General features: G+C 40.1%; 1 protein-coding gene across 1 annotated transcript in view; it reads right to left on the bottom strand.

The window, feature by feature from the left end:
• The window catches only part of ell (elongation factor RNA polymerase II), a 140,763-nt gene extending 129,625 nt beyond the window's left edge, over nucleotides 1-11,138 (bottom strand). The window contains exon 1 of the mRNA XM_073068494.1: nucleotides 10,990-11,138. Within this exon, the coding sequence (XP_072924595.1) occupies nucleotides 10,990-11,124 (135 nt within the window). The 5' untranslated portion in view covers nucleotides 11,125-11,138. The remainder of the gene's footprint in view (nucleotides 1-10,989) is intronic.
• Between the last annotated feature and the right edge of the window lie 1,637 nt (nucleotides 11,139-12,775).

Raw genomic sequence — 12,775 nt, 5'->3', positions numbered from 1 at the left:
TTAATACTAAATTCGTTAGATAAACCCTTTTAGAAACAAAATTGAGTGTATTAGCCACTTATAAGTGACATAGTTGACTTATCACCTATATTCCGGTCATGATTAACATCGCCACCCCCCCCATCGGCCGGTCCGCAAGATTAGTCAATATTAAACCGGTCTGCGGTGCAAAAAAGGTTGGTGACCCCTGTACTAGAGTAACCGGTGTCTGTTGAATTAAGGATTGCAGTGGCACAGCTGGTTAGACATGCCTTGTGGCATCAGAGAACCAGTTTAAACCTGATAACAAGTGCTGTGTGGTGTTTGCACATCCTCTCTCTGACCGCCAAGGTTTCTTCCAAGTGCTCCAGTTCCCAAGCCCTGAAGATCAGTGGTTTAGTAGGCAATGGGCCACTGTGACTCGTGTACGTAAGTGGTGAAACCTGGACGAATTAATAAATGCGAGAATATAAACAAAATCTGTGTAAGATTAGTGTAAATGGGTGGCATATGGTTGATCCGATCTTGGTGGACTAAAGGGCCCATTTCCATCCAGCATGTCACGACAAGCTTATCAGCAGTGAAGAGACGAGAGAGATGAGGCAGAATTGGAAATCACTACTGTGAATGTGGAAGCTGACTTTTTATAATGGTATAAACACTACAAGTACATAGATGATAAACAGGATTATGGGTGAAAGCCAGGGCCAAAGATAAAATTGTGACTGCCCATCCCACTGTCTGCTGGAAAGAACCAAATTGAGATCATCAATGTTTTTTTACTCTAAACTTGAGAGAGCCAAGAAAATTTCTGGTTTTGGAGTCAGTTAGAGGAGGGCAGAAAAACATACATTTAGGAAGATGGGACACACAAAAAGATCTGTAAAAGTCAATCTCAGGATACAGATAATCCCAAGAGACATTACCTTGATGCCAACTCACACAAAACCTAGTTCAGCAGCAAGCCAATCATGTTTCAAACTGCACAGTGCAGATACAGGAATTTCCAAACCAGTTACAGTTAAAATTTAAGCTGTTATTTTTTTCTCAAGCCCACAAGCTGAGAATGGAGCCGTCATGTCTATGGCAAGTTGGCTAGATTGTTTGATCTTCTACTTCAGCATTTAATAGGAAACCATATTTGTATAAAGAGGCAGCCAATATATACATCAGCACAAACATTCCCTGGATATCACCACAAGTTAGTATGGAAATTCAAGCTTCCCTTCATTTTGTTTTAGCTCAATATTGACAAAATAGCTCAGTCCATTCATGGCCTGGTTTCTGAAGCTCAGTTCAATTAGACAAGGAGAAGTTTTTTTTTAAGATAATTTATAATATGAATACACTATCCATAAGAATGGTGGAATCCAATACAACTATGACTTTCAAAAGAGATTAGACAAAATGAAGGGTATATATAGCACGTTATGAGGAAGTCAAGATGGATAAATCTTTCATTGATCTGGCACAGGATGGTTTTATTTAGTCCTACAATTGTAGGAGTCGTGCTTAGAACACTGCAGTGGGACCACTGTGGTAAATCTGTCTGCTTACATAAAACTAGTTCAAGCAACTCAGAGTTCCAAGTGTGGTTTGAGAATTAAGCCATTTTAAGCCACATTCCTTAGGCACTGATTATTTTTTGACCCAATTGATCAAGATTGGATTCTCAATTAGATTAGGAAGATACATTTTCCAGCCCATTATATTTCCAAATGTAACAACGTGCACCAGAGCACGATAAACACAAGCCCAAGTTCAGTTTGTACAGGCTATGGTTTTACATAGAGAAGGGTTTCCCCTCTATTTAATAGAATTGCAGCAGGTTCAAACTCATTTCTACTCAGCCTAGAAAATCAGAACAAGGAAATCCAAGCCACAGTAGTTATAAAGTACACAGCCATTGAGGCATCACATCCTGCACCAACTATATCATAGGACACAGCACTAATGCAGCAACCATCACCTTAGCCTTGTTGCTGGTGGAAGATGCTGTGCCACAGGTTTCAAAACTTGACTGTACCTCTCATTGTACAAAGTCTAGATAATACTCAGAGAAACCAGAGGAGGATAAGACTATATCATAGGCTATATTCCAGATCACTCATTAAATTCTTATCACTAGTTCATACAGGGAATTTGTGATGGTGAACAAGAAAATTGAAAGATGGAGAATTAGAATTAAAATGTAAAATAAATAGCAGCAGACTCCTAGGTAAGCAACTATGACTTCTATTTACACTTTTGATGTTGCCACTAGAAAACATGTTTCAAATGTAATGAATTACGTAGCAGGATAAATGACTCAATTGGAGCAAACAGAGCACCCAATTTGCTTCCAATAGCCCCACAACCAGCAGAAGGATAATCTGGCTTATTTCTTGCACGGAGGCTGAGGGCGGAAATCTGCCCAGGATGATGGGGAAACAGGTCTTAACCCAAAACGTTAACAGCGCATACCCCTCTATGGATGCTGCCTGGCCTGAGGTTTCTCCAGCATTTTGTGCGTGTTGCTCTGCATCTGCAGAATCTGTGTTTATGATGGGAAAATTTGCTGCATTTTTTGCAACAATGCTCTGAGCTCTTTAAAATCCACATGAACAGGTCCTCGGTGTTATAACTCATCCAAAGCTAAATAAGGCAGCATTTAATTTCTATTCATACAGCACTAATACAATAAAATGTATCAAGTTCTGTAAAATGAGGGTTATCAAAGAAAATCTAATGACAAAGTTCAAAAGGTACAAATGAGAAGAGTTCTAAGTAGTTTTTACTGAGCATCTTAGAGGAGTGAGGTTTAAGGGAGCATCCAATATATAAAGCCTTAACTCCCACAATGTCAGCTAAAATTATGCACTAAGTGCTCAATTGTGGACCAAAATATAGCAATTAAATTTAGCTTGAGGGAGGAGGGAATTCACAACAGGCATTAACTTGACATATTAACAGCCATGGACTAATAATTTATAAAAACACAATGAGCTGAAGCACAACTATTATTCAAAGGAACGCATAGACCAATTACAGGAAGGCACTTATCTAGTTTGGTGACAACTAAACAAAGATTTTGAGTTACTGGGCTGACAGGTTAATGTTCACAGATGGCTGAGTTAGAATACTGGACAGTCAATGCTTTCAAGCTGTTCTTAGACAACAGAATCTTTAAACTGAATTTAGGCCATATCCTTACCTCCAACCCTTGCGTCCCTAATACAAAAACCTTGCGTGTCCTACCAGGAGACAAAAGACTTCGCATCTGCCCAGATTCAATTCATGCAGCATGTTAGCTACGCAGGGCAAACCATCCTGCATCTAACTGAAGGTGACCTGTCACATATCTACAACCACTTTTGCATAAGACCCCAAGAATAATAAATGTAAAAATGCAAAAATCATGTTAGGAGAATAATAGTCAACTGTTTAAATAACTGCACTAATGATCAAGAATAACACCAATGCGTTGTGTAGAAATAATGCAAGTGAAAACAGGTTTTTATCCAAAAACATTTGCAAAACACCTTTCACAAAATTAGAAAATCTTAAATCAATGAGCTATTTCTGAAATATAGTAACTACCATAATATACTTGCTGGAACAGCTAATTTGCAGACAATATCATCCACAAGGAGACGGCAGCTAATGTTTTAATGAAATAAAAGTTAAAAATGGCTGATCGGTGCAGACAATTACAGACTTTGAAAACACAGCTAACATTAAATGTTCAAAATTCTTCTCCACAAATACAGGATGACTTACTAAGTGTTATCAGCATTTTCTGCTTCTATTTCTGATTTCCATTAATTCAGTAGTTCATTTTTATATAGTCTGTCTTTAACAATATTGGCTGAATCATTAAACCAGACATGAGTAATAATCTGTCAAGTTAAGAAATCTCAGCATTTAATGCAAAGACTTCTTCAATGTTGACTAACATTAAGCACTCATTCTTGAGCGTAAACCAATAAATAGCATGTAGATTTGTCTTGCAGGAGGAAGGAATCTACACCAGTCCTCGATTGATAGGGAGACATTAAAATTTATGTGTCTACTATTTAAGTGCAAAAGATGTCACACTGCATTGGAGAGCATCAAATTTAGGCTCTGGAGAGGAACAGTGCCAGGTTTGATTCTGCTGACTATGTTGGTCTCAATTAAGCCAGCATCAACATACCACTTCATATCACTGGCTACAGAAGAACCATCCATGATTCCACTGCCAGCTCCCTGATTATAACCCTCAACCGTTTTGGAATGTTTTCTGGCATTCAGAATCAGGTTTAATATCACTGGCATATGTCATGACATTTGTTAACTTAGTGGCAGCAGTATAAAGCAAGACATAATAATACAGAAAAATATGGAAATCAATTAAAGTATATATAAAAAATGTTAACTTAAAAATAGTTCAAAAGCAGAAATAACAAAAGTGAGGTGGTGTTCATGGGTTTAATGTCCGTTTAAGAATCGGATGGCAGAGGGAAAAAAGCTGTTCCTGAATTGATGAGTGTGCGCCTTCAGGCTTCTGTACCCCCTTCCTGACAATAGCAAAGAGAAGGGAGCATGTGCTGGGTGATAGGGATCCTTAATAATGAGCACCCCATTTCTGAGGCACTGCTCCTTGACGATGCCTTGGATAGTGCAGAGGCTAGCACCCAAGATGAGCTTCAAGGCACATTCGAGGCATTGCATCATTGCAAATTACTGCTGTTCCAAGTGCAAATAAGAAATTGAAACTAGGATACATACAACATTACTATTCTCGGGAAAGCAGCAAGTGCACCGTAGGAACAGGATGTGATGAAAGGTACTGACCGCAATTTACAAAACATTCACTAAGTGTACTAGTTCAACCATCCACCCGAAATGTTTTGGATGTCCAATTCTCCTTCCTTAATTTCAAATACTTTCAACCACCATCACTCCAACCATCTTTGTAAGCTCAGTTTTTTTTTGCACTACTCCAAAACTGGTCTTACAATTCCCACGTTCCACCACTCCAGCATTGACAAGCATGGTTTCTGAGGTTGAAAGCTCTAAAATTCTCTAACCAAAACTCAGTTTGTTTATTTCTCTTATCACCTTTTAAGACATTCCGTCTACTCCTTAAACAAAATGTGGTGGCTCTGGTCAAAATTTGGCTCAATTACTCTCAAGAAGTACCTTCCAATATTTTACAAATTACAACAATTATAATATATAAGGTAAAAATTATAAGCCCAGAATAAGATGGATTGAAGGAGACTATTGTGACATTGTAGAACATGAAACAATTCAGAGATATTAATACAATAAGGCTAACTTATCCATCCTAAAGTGAAAATGTAAGGGATATGAATAAATTCAATATGGATTACCGAAAGGAAAATCAAGTTTAACTAATCTACTGAAATGATTTAAGAATATGGCGCATTTAGATTTGGATTTTCAGATTTTTAAAAATATACTGTATGATGCTGCACAGGATCAGTCAACACGGCTATAGCACATTGGGGGTAATTTACTGGCATATATTGAAAAGCAGTTCACACACACACAGTGAACGAGTATCATGAGAATCAGTGTTTGAGTTCCACAAATTAACTAAATTATTAAGAAGATTGCTAATGCTAGAAAACTAGATGGGATTCTCAATACAGTGGGTATACGGAAAAGCTTCAAGGGGATGGTCAAAATAGCAACGAGACAAAAACCTGGCAAACTGGATATATGGAAAAATGTGAGGTCAACAGTGCACTGAACAAAAACTTTTCAGTTAAAAATGGTAATAGATTGAGAAAAGTTGATGGTCAATGTTTTTGTGCATAAGCCACTGAAAGGTTCAATAAGCAGGACGACAACAAATGATACATTAGCTCATGAGAATTAAGTTCAAAAATAAAGTTGCCCTATGATCCCTGAAAACTTGTGTACGGCTTAGGGTTCCAGAACTAAGAAAACGGGAATGCAAATATTCATCAGACTGGCTCCTAGGACGATGATTTTGTGGTATATGGTTTGTTAAGAGTCGGCTTCTACTCTCTGAAGTTCAGAAGAATGTCATGACCTCACAGATGACCTTCCCAATTTTTATATACATAAGACTTCACAGGGTAGATGTAGCATAAAGGTATCCAATGGTTAAGGAATCTAGAAGTAGTGCACAATCTCAAAATAAAGGGTACTCATTTAGAACTGAGATAAGGCAGCACTTCTTCACTTGGAAGACTGGACAGGTTTAGTCATTGAATTTATTCAAAAGCAGAGATCAACAGATTTCCAGATAGTAAAGAAATCAGGTGATATAGGAACCTGCAGAAAAACAAAGCTGATATAGAAAGAACAATAAAACAGGCTCCAAGATTCAGAAGGCCTATTCCTGCTCCTAATTTTAGTACGTACCCCCAAGATGAGCTTGAACACAGTAGCAAACAATGGCACCAAAGTTATATTTGATGGAGTGCAATAAGGAGCTCCAGTAATAAGGTCAATTAGAATGTCTGCAAAGCTAGTGTTTATGAAGGTAGATTTTGCATTTATCAAAAGCTAGGGTCATGTGAAATTGCACTGGGGCTCCTCAGGGAAGTAACTTTTGTCCAGCTACTTCATAAATGACATTCACTCATCTTTCCATTGGGTACCTTATAGATTTGAACTGCCAAACTGTTTTCACACATTTATTATTCTGGATGAGAGTGTCTGTGACAATGCCAGCACTCGTGTGGCAAATAGGCATGGATAATAGGTGCAGCAGGTAACATTGTTTATTGCTAAATAACAATTAGATGACAGAACCTGGACTAAGATAACAGACCAGTATTTGCACAAATACAGTTCAAAATCTGAAGGAAGTGCCCTGTAGACAACCTTCAAAAACTCCATTCAGTGTGCTCGACAGTAGAATGTTCTGGAGTTTAAAAAAAATCCTTCTTGAAAATACTCTCTATATTCAGTAATTTTACTGCAGTCCCAGGAATAGGTATACCGATAATAGGCAAGCTGCTTAATAAATGAAACCTACTGCAGATATTCAATAGACTCTACCCTCTTACACTCAGGAACTCTCTCCCTAAATTTACACATCAGTCCGGGAAACCCTTTTTTAAATTTAATACCATTCATGTTAAGTCCATTAGGACAATTTACTACATTAGAGATTTATGCATCTCTAATGTATAAATGCACCGTTTGACCAGGAATACATAGTCATGTATGTACCCATTTCAAACAGTGCATGTGGAAAATTGAATTCACTCTCAGAATTTTAAGATCAGTGTTACGGCATCAACCCTTTAATCCAAGAAGGATCAAACCTGAGGTATTGCTGCCACAAATTCACAGACTGCTAATTGATAAACACATTTAAGGCCAGCTTCCAATCAAATTGCTGAGAACATTTCACAATGTCACACTGATTGCTGAACTTGTGTATTATTTGGTGTAACTGGTACACTCTCTTCCCCAATTTCCCTTCAACATATTAACCACTTTCCACTTTGAATATAGTTGAGGGTGAAGGCATTTCTAATACAAAATAAAATGTGAGAAATCCCAAACACTCTGATTAAACAACACAGTGGAAGTTAAATCAAATGAGTGGAATGCATACTCCACACTCCAGCCTGGTAGGATTCAGCCAATTTATAACTGACAAGCATCTTCCAGTAAAACCCCAAACTACTATTTCATCTTCTTTTCCAGAATAAAAGTGTTCAGAAGAGAATGGCAGATTTCCAACTATGCAAGATTTGGCAATATTTATGAAAGTGATTTACATTTGCAAGATTCTCACATGAGTGTCAGTAAAGGATATTTCACTCTTTTCAGGAAGTTTCTGAATGCATCACATCCTTTCATTTGTATGGAAATTTACATCTAGAAGCATTCAGAGATCTTTTGAGGAGCATGGACCCAATAGTCTCGTCCACTGTTTATTCTTAATTGTTTTTGAACTTCCAATTTCCACAATAAACCCAGCAGCTACATGCCATCATTTATAATCCCAGTCAGATTTATGACACACTATCAGCCCATCCTTCTCCTTTCTCCCTTATTGATTGGTTGTTTTAAAACAAATCTCAGCTATACACTTCAACCACTCCTTGCAGTAGTAATTTTATCATTTACACCACACCCTGGGAAAGAAACCATTCCTGAACTTGTTATGGAATTTTCAGTGGCAACCTTGAGTTTATTAGTAATTACAACTGATGGCTGAGCTGTGGCCTAAACTGTAAGGACAATGCCTCCTGTGCACCCTATGCTATCCCTTCGTAAGTTTTATGGCCACCAATCAGATTTGGCTTCCAGATTCTGCAGAAGTTTAATCACAGTATTTAAAAACCAGGTGGCAAGTAATAGACCAACACAGTGAAATAACTATTCGAATCCTTGAGTTCAGCATGTCTGTAGCTACTGCCAGGGCATTTAAACACAACTTCATTGAAGGCAATGGCAGAGAGCTGAATTACATGAGCTGTGTTACTGCTGCAGTGTTATTTTAAAACCTATTCTCCAAATCCTTGAAATAAATGTTGCAGAAATTTTTAGAACATTATGAGGTTTGGGGGAATTATAGAGGTGTGATGGGGATGGAGGGGGCAGTTCAAGGAAAGCTCTAGTTAGGAATTCAGGGATAGGGAGGGGGAAATCAAAGGGAAGAAGGGAGATAGCAATTAGTAGAACAGTACAGCACAATACAGGCCCTTCTGTCCACAATGTTGTACAAATCTTTTAACCTACTCCAAGAACAATCAAACCCTTCCTTCTCGCACAGCCCTCCATTTTTCAAAAAAAAAAGCTACCTCTGACATCTCCCCTATACTTTACTCCAATCATATTAAAATTATGCCCTCATATTAGCTACTTCCACCTTTGGGGAAAAAATGCTGACTATCCACTCCATTAATGCCTCTTATGATCTTATACACCTCTGTCAACACGTCTCCTCTCATCTTCCTTCACTCCAAAGAGAAAAGCCCTCGCTCACTCAAACTTTCCTTATAAACAAACACACAAAACGCTGGAGGAACTCAGCAGGACTGCTGAAGGGTCTCACCCTGAAACGTCAACATATTCTTTTCCATAGATGCTACATGACCTGCTGAGTTCCTCCAGCATTTTGTGTGTTGCTCAGATTTTCAGCATCTTCAGATTTCTCTTGTTTGTGATGGCTTTCCTTGTAAAACATGCTTTCTAATCCAGGCAGCATCCTGGTAAATCAACTCTGGCCCTCTCTAAAACTTCCACATTCTCCCTATAATGAGGCCACCCAAACTAAACACAATAATTTAAGTGTGGTCTAACCAGAGATTTATAGAGCTGCAACATTACCTTGTGGCACATGAACTCAACCCCCACCACCCCCCACAACTAACAAAGGCCAAAAATGTTGGTGCCAGAAGTGTGGCAACACTTGCCAGCTGCCCCTAGCACAATCCTGATACTGTGCTGAGGCATAACAATGGATTATAATGCATATTTCAATGTACATGCGACAAATAAAGTTCATCTTTAAACTGTTATCTATAAACACACTTAACCACCCCTATCAACTTTCGCAGCAACTCTGAAGGATCTGTGGACGTGGACCCAGGATCCCTTGTTCTTCCACTCTGCTAAGAATCCTGCCATTAATCCTGTACCCCGGCCTTCAACTATGACCTTCCAAAATGTGTCACTTCACACTTTTGCGTACTGAACTCCATCCGTCACTTCTCAGCCGAGCCCTGCATCCGATCAATATCCTGTTACAATGTACGACAGCCTTCTGCATAATCCACACTACCAGCAACCTTGTGTCATCTGCAAACTTACTAATGCACCCTTCAATTTCCTCATCCAAGCCAATTTTTATCATTTTAATTTTTTTTTTAAATTACGACGTTTCTGCAGAAGACTACAGGCAGAATAAATGCCATCTATTACAACCCTCTGCTTTCTGTGTGCATCAATTCTGAATCATGAAGCCATTGCCCTAGAGGCCATGTGTCCTGAATAAGCCTGGAGAATCTTGTCGAACACCTATCTAAAATCCATACACCACCTCCACTGCTCTACCTTCTCCAATATATTTTGTCACTTCCTCAAAAAATTCAATCAGACTCATGAGGCATGATCTGCCCTTCACAAAGCCATGCTGACTATCCCTAATCAGACTATGCTTCTCCAAATGCTTGTAAATCCTGTCTCTTAAGAATCCTCTCCAATAGTTTGCCCACCACTGATGTAAAACTCACTGGTTCATAAATCCCAGAATTATCCCTTTCTTGCCACCCTCCAATCTTCTAGTAATACTATGTGGCCAATGAGGACACAAAGATCATTGCCAAAGGTGCAGCAATCTCTTCCTTCAGTTTCGGTAGTAACCTGGAGTATATCGCATTCATTCTTGGGACGTAATCTATTCTAATGTTTTTCAGAAACATTACCTTATTCTTATTTCTTCATCCTTAAGAATTGATGGAGTGTGTCCAATAGAAGTCAGGGAAAATGGGTGTTTAGTAAGAGCCCAGGAAGGGTTAATCGGAGGGAAGTCTGGTTTGTGGGAAGCAAAGGGGTTCGGAAAGAATTCCAGATGAGGCTGGGATCCCGAAGAAGCAACGGGTTGGTGGGTGGGTCAGATGGATTCAGAAGTAGAGTTCGTTGGGGTGGTGTGCTTCAATGGGGAATCCCGGTTAGGGGGGGGGGGTATATGGGCCCGGGAGGGAATTCAAAGAGGCACTAGTTCGGATTTGTGCGTCACGGAAGGCTTGATCAACTAAGTATACGAAGCAACCTACCATTAATTTCGCTTCTAGCTATTACTCCCAGAACAGATAGCCACAGGGAAAGGACTACACCACGGAGGTCGAGGGAAGGAAGGGGGTTAACTCGGCATTACCATAGCAACAGTCCCCAAGATAGAGGCCTTAAAGTACGGGGCTCAAGTGACATAGTGGCTGTAAATCCGGCCCTGGACGCAGACGGGGAGGCATTCGGACCGCTGACCACCTCTTTCCATGTCCCCACCCGCCACTCTCCTAACCTCACCTTACAGTTCTGGTAGGCCTCGAGGGCACGCAGTGCAGTGTCTGTGAGCTTCACGTGAAACACCGATACATTGCTACCCGAGCTGAGTTTGCCACAGGAGAGCCCATAGCTCTGCTCCTCCTTCAGCGTCGCCATCTTCCCTCGCGCTGTTTCCCCCTCCCCTCCCCCCCCTCCCGTGCAAACTGAGCCTGGCCACCGGGACAGCCCGCCAGCAACAAAGATGGCACCCAGCCAATCAGGGCATCGAGCGCCCCTCTGCCCGTCACAAAGATGGCGCTGTCGGGCTGGGCTGGCCTGGGGCGGAGATAGCGCAAGCGAGCCAACCTGCTACAAAGATGGTGCCCGTCAAATTAGACCACGTCCACCAGCAATAGCTTCAGATTAGCCCATATTAAAGATGGCGAATAGGGGAAGCAATTAAGTACGGTGTGAGAATTGCTTCTCAACATGCTGGTTGAGGTTGTCAGTGTTAACCATCAGTTTTTATCTGTAGGGAATACTTTGTTCATTGAAAACAGCAGGTAGTGTTAAAAATAAAATAACAAATAGGATTGAATTACCTTTGTTGGCATAAATAAGCCAATACTGCTTATAATTGTACTTTGCTTTAAGAACAGTACACAGGCCTCTACCTGGACGAGCCTCTACCACTCAAAATATTATTTATACTACTTCTGTTAAATTTGAGAAGAGGTTAATTGAATGACTTTAATAGAACTGGCCGGAGCACTGGCATCATCAGTTTTAACTTCCCAAAAACAAATGCATTAACTCCATGTGTGCTTTACGGCAGATTTTTGTTTAAATCCTGTCGGGAAAGTTTTCAAAACGTTAATCAGAACTAACTCATCGATGCAACAAGCATGTTCTTGGCAGTAACGTGATCGTTTTTAAATGGAACGGTTCAAGGATAATCAACTGATCTGAAGCATAAAGTGTTGATATCCTGCCATCTATAGGTGTACAGTGAGAACTACACTTGAGCTTAAAACATTTGGACATTACAGTACTGTATTATGTTAAAAACAATCAACGGTGAATTTCCTGTAATTTTCTACCTGCATATTTACTAAGGAAATTATGTTGATTAGACATTTACATCCTATGTTACTAAAAAGCCATAACCAAGAGACAGATTAATGTTCATATGCATTTTTTATAAGTGTGACAAGGGCATTTGTCTTCAGTTGCAGGAATGAAGGCCTGCCTTTAAAATATGAAGTCAGTAACATACACAAAATACTGGAGGAATTTTGTGCAAGTCAGTCAGCATCCATGGAAATATACAACAAGTCGACATTTTAGGCTGAGACCCTTCTTCAGGACTGGAAAGGAAGGGGGATGATGTCAGAATAAAATGGTGGGACGAAGGGAAGAAGGATAGCTAAAGGGTGACAGGTGAAGCCAGGTGGCTAGGAAAGGTAAAGGACTGGAGAGGAAGGAATCTGATAGGAGAGGAGAGTGGACCATGGGAGAAGGAGGATGGGCACCAGCGGGAGGTGATAGGCAGGTGAGGAGAGGCAAGAAACCAGGTGAGGAAATAGAAGAAGAGGGGAGGGGGAAGGATTTTTTTTACTGGGAGCACAAATCAATATTCATACCATACCCTGAGGGTGGCCCCATCGTGGCACGAGAGGAGACCAACCACTGGCATGTCGGAACGGCAATGGAAATCCTAATGAAAACGTTGAGCCACCGGAATGTTCTGCTTTTGGCAGATGGAGTGGAGGTGTTAGATGAAGCAGTTCCCCAGTTTACAACAGGGCTCACAAACATTGAGGAAGCT

The sequence above is a fragment of the Hemitrygon akajei genome, chromosome 16 (assembly GCF_048418815.1).
Source record: "Hemitrygon akajei chromosome 16, sHemAka1.3, whole genome shotgun sequence".
Taxonomy (NCBI): domain Eukaryota; kingdom Metazoa; phylum Chordata; class Chondrichthyes; order Myliobatiformes; family Dasyatidae; genus Hemitrygon; species Hemitrygon akajei.
Note: the sequence above shows the minus strand (reverse complement) of the source record. Positions and strands in the feature narration are given on the sequence as shown.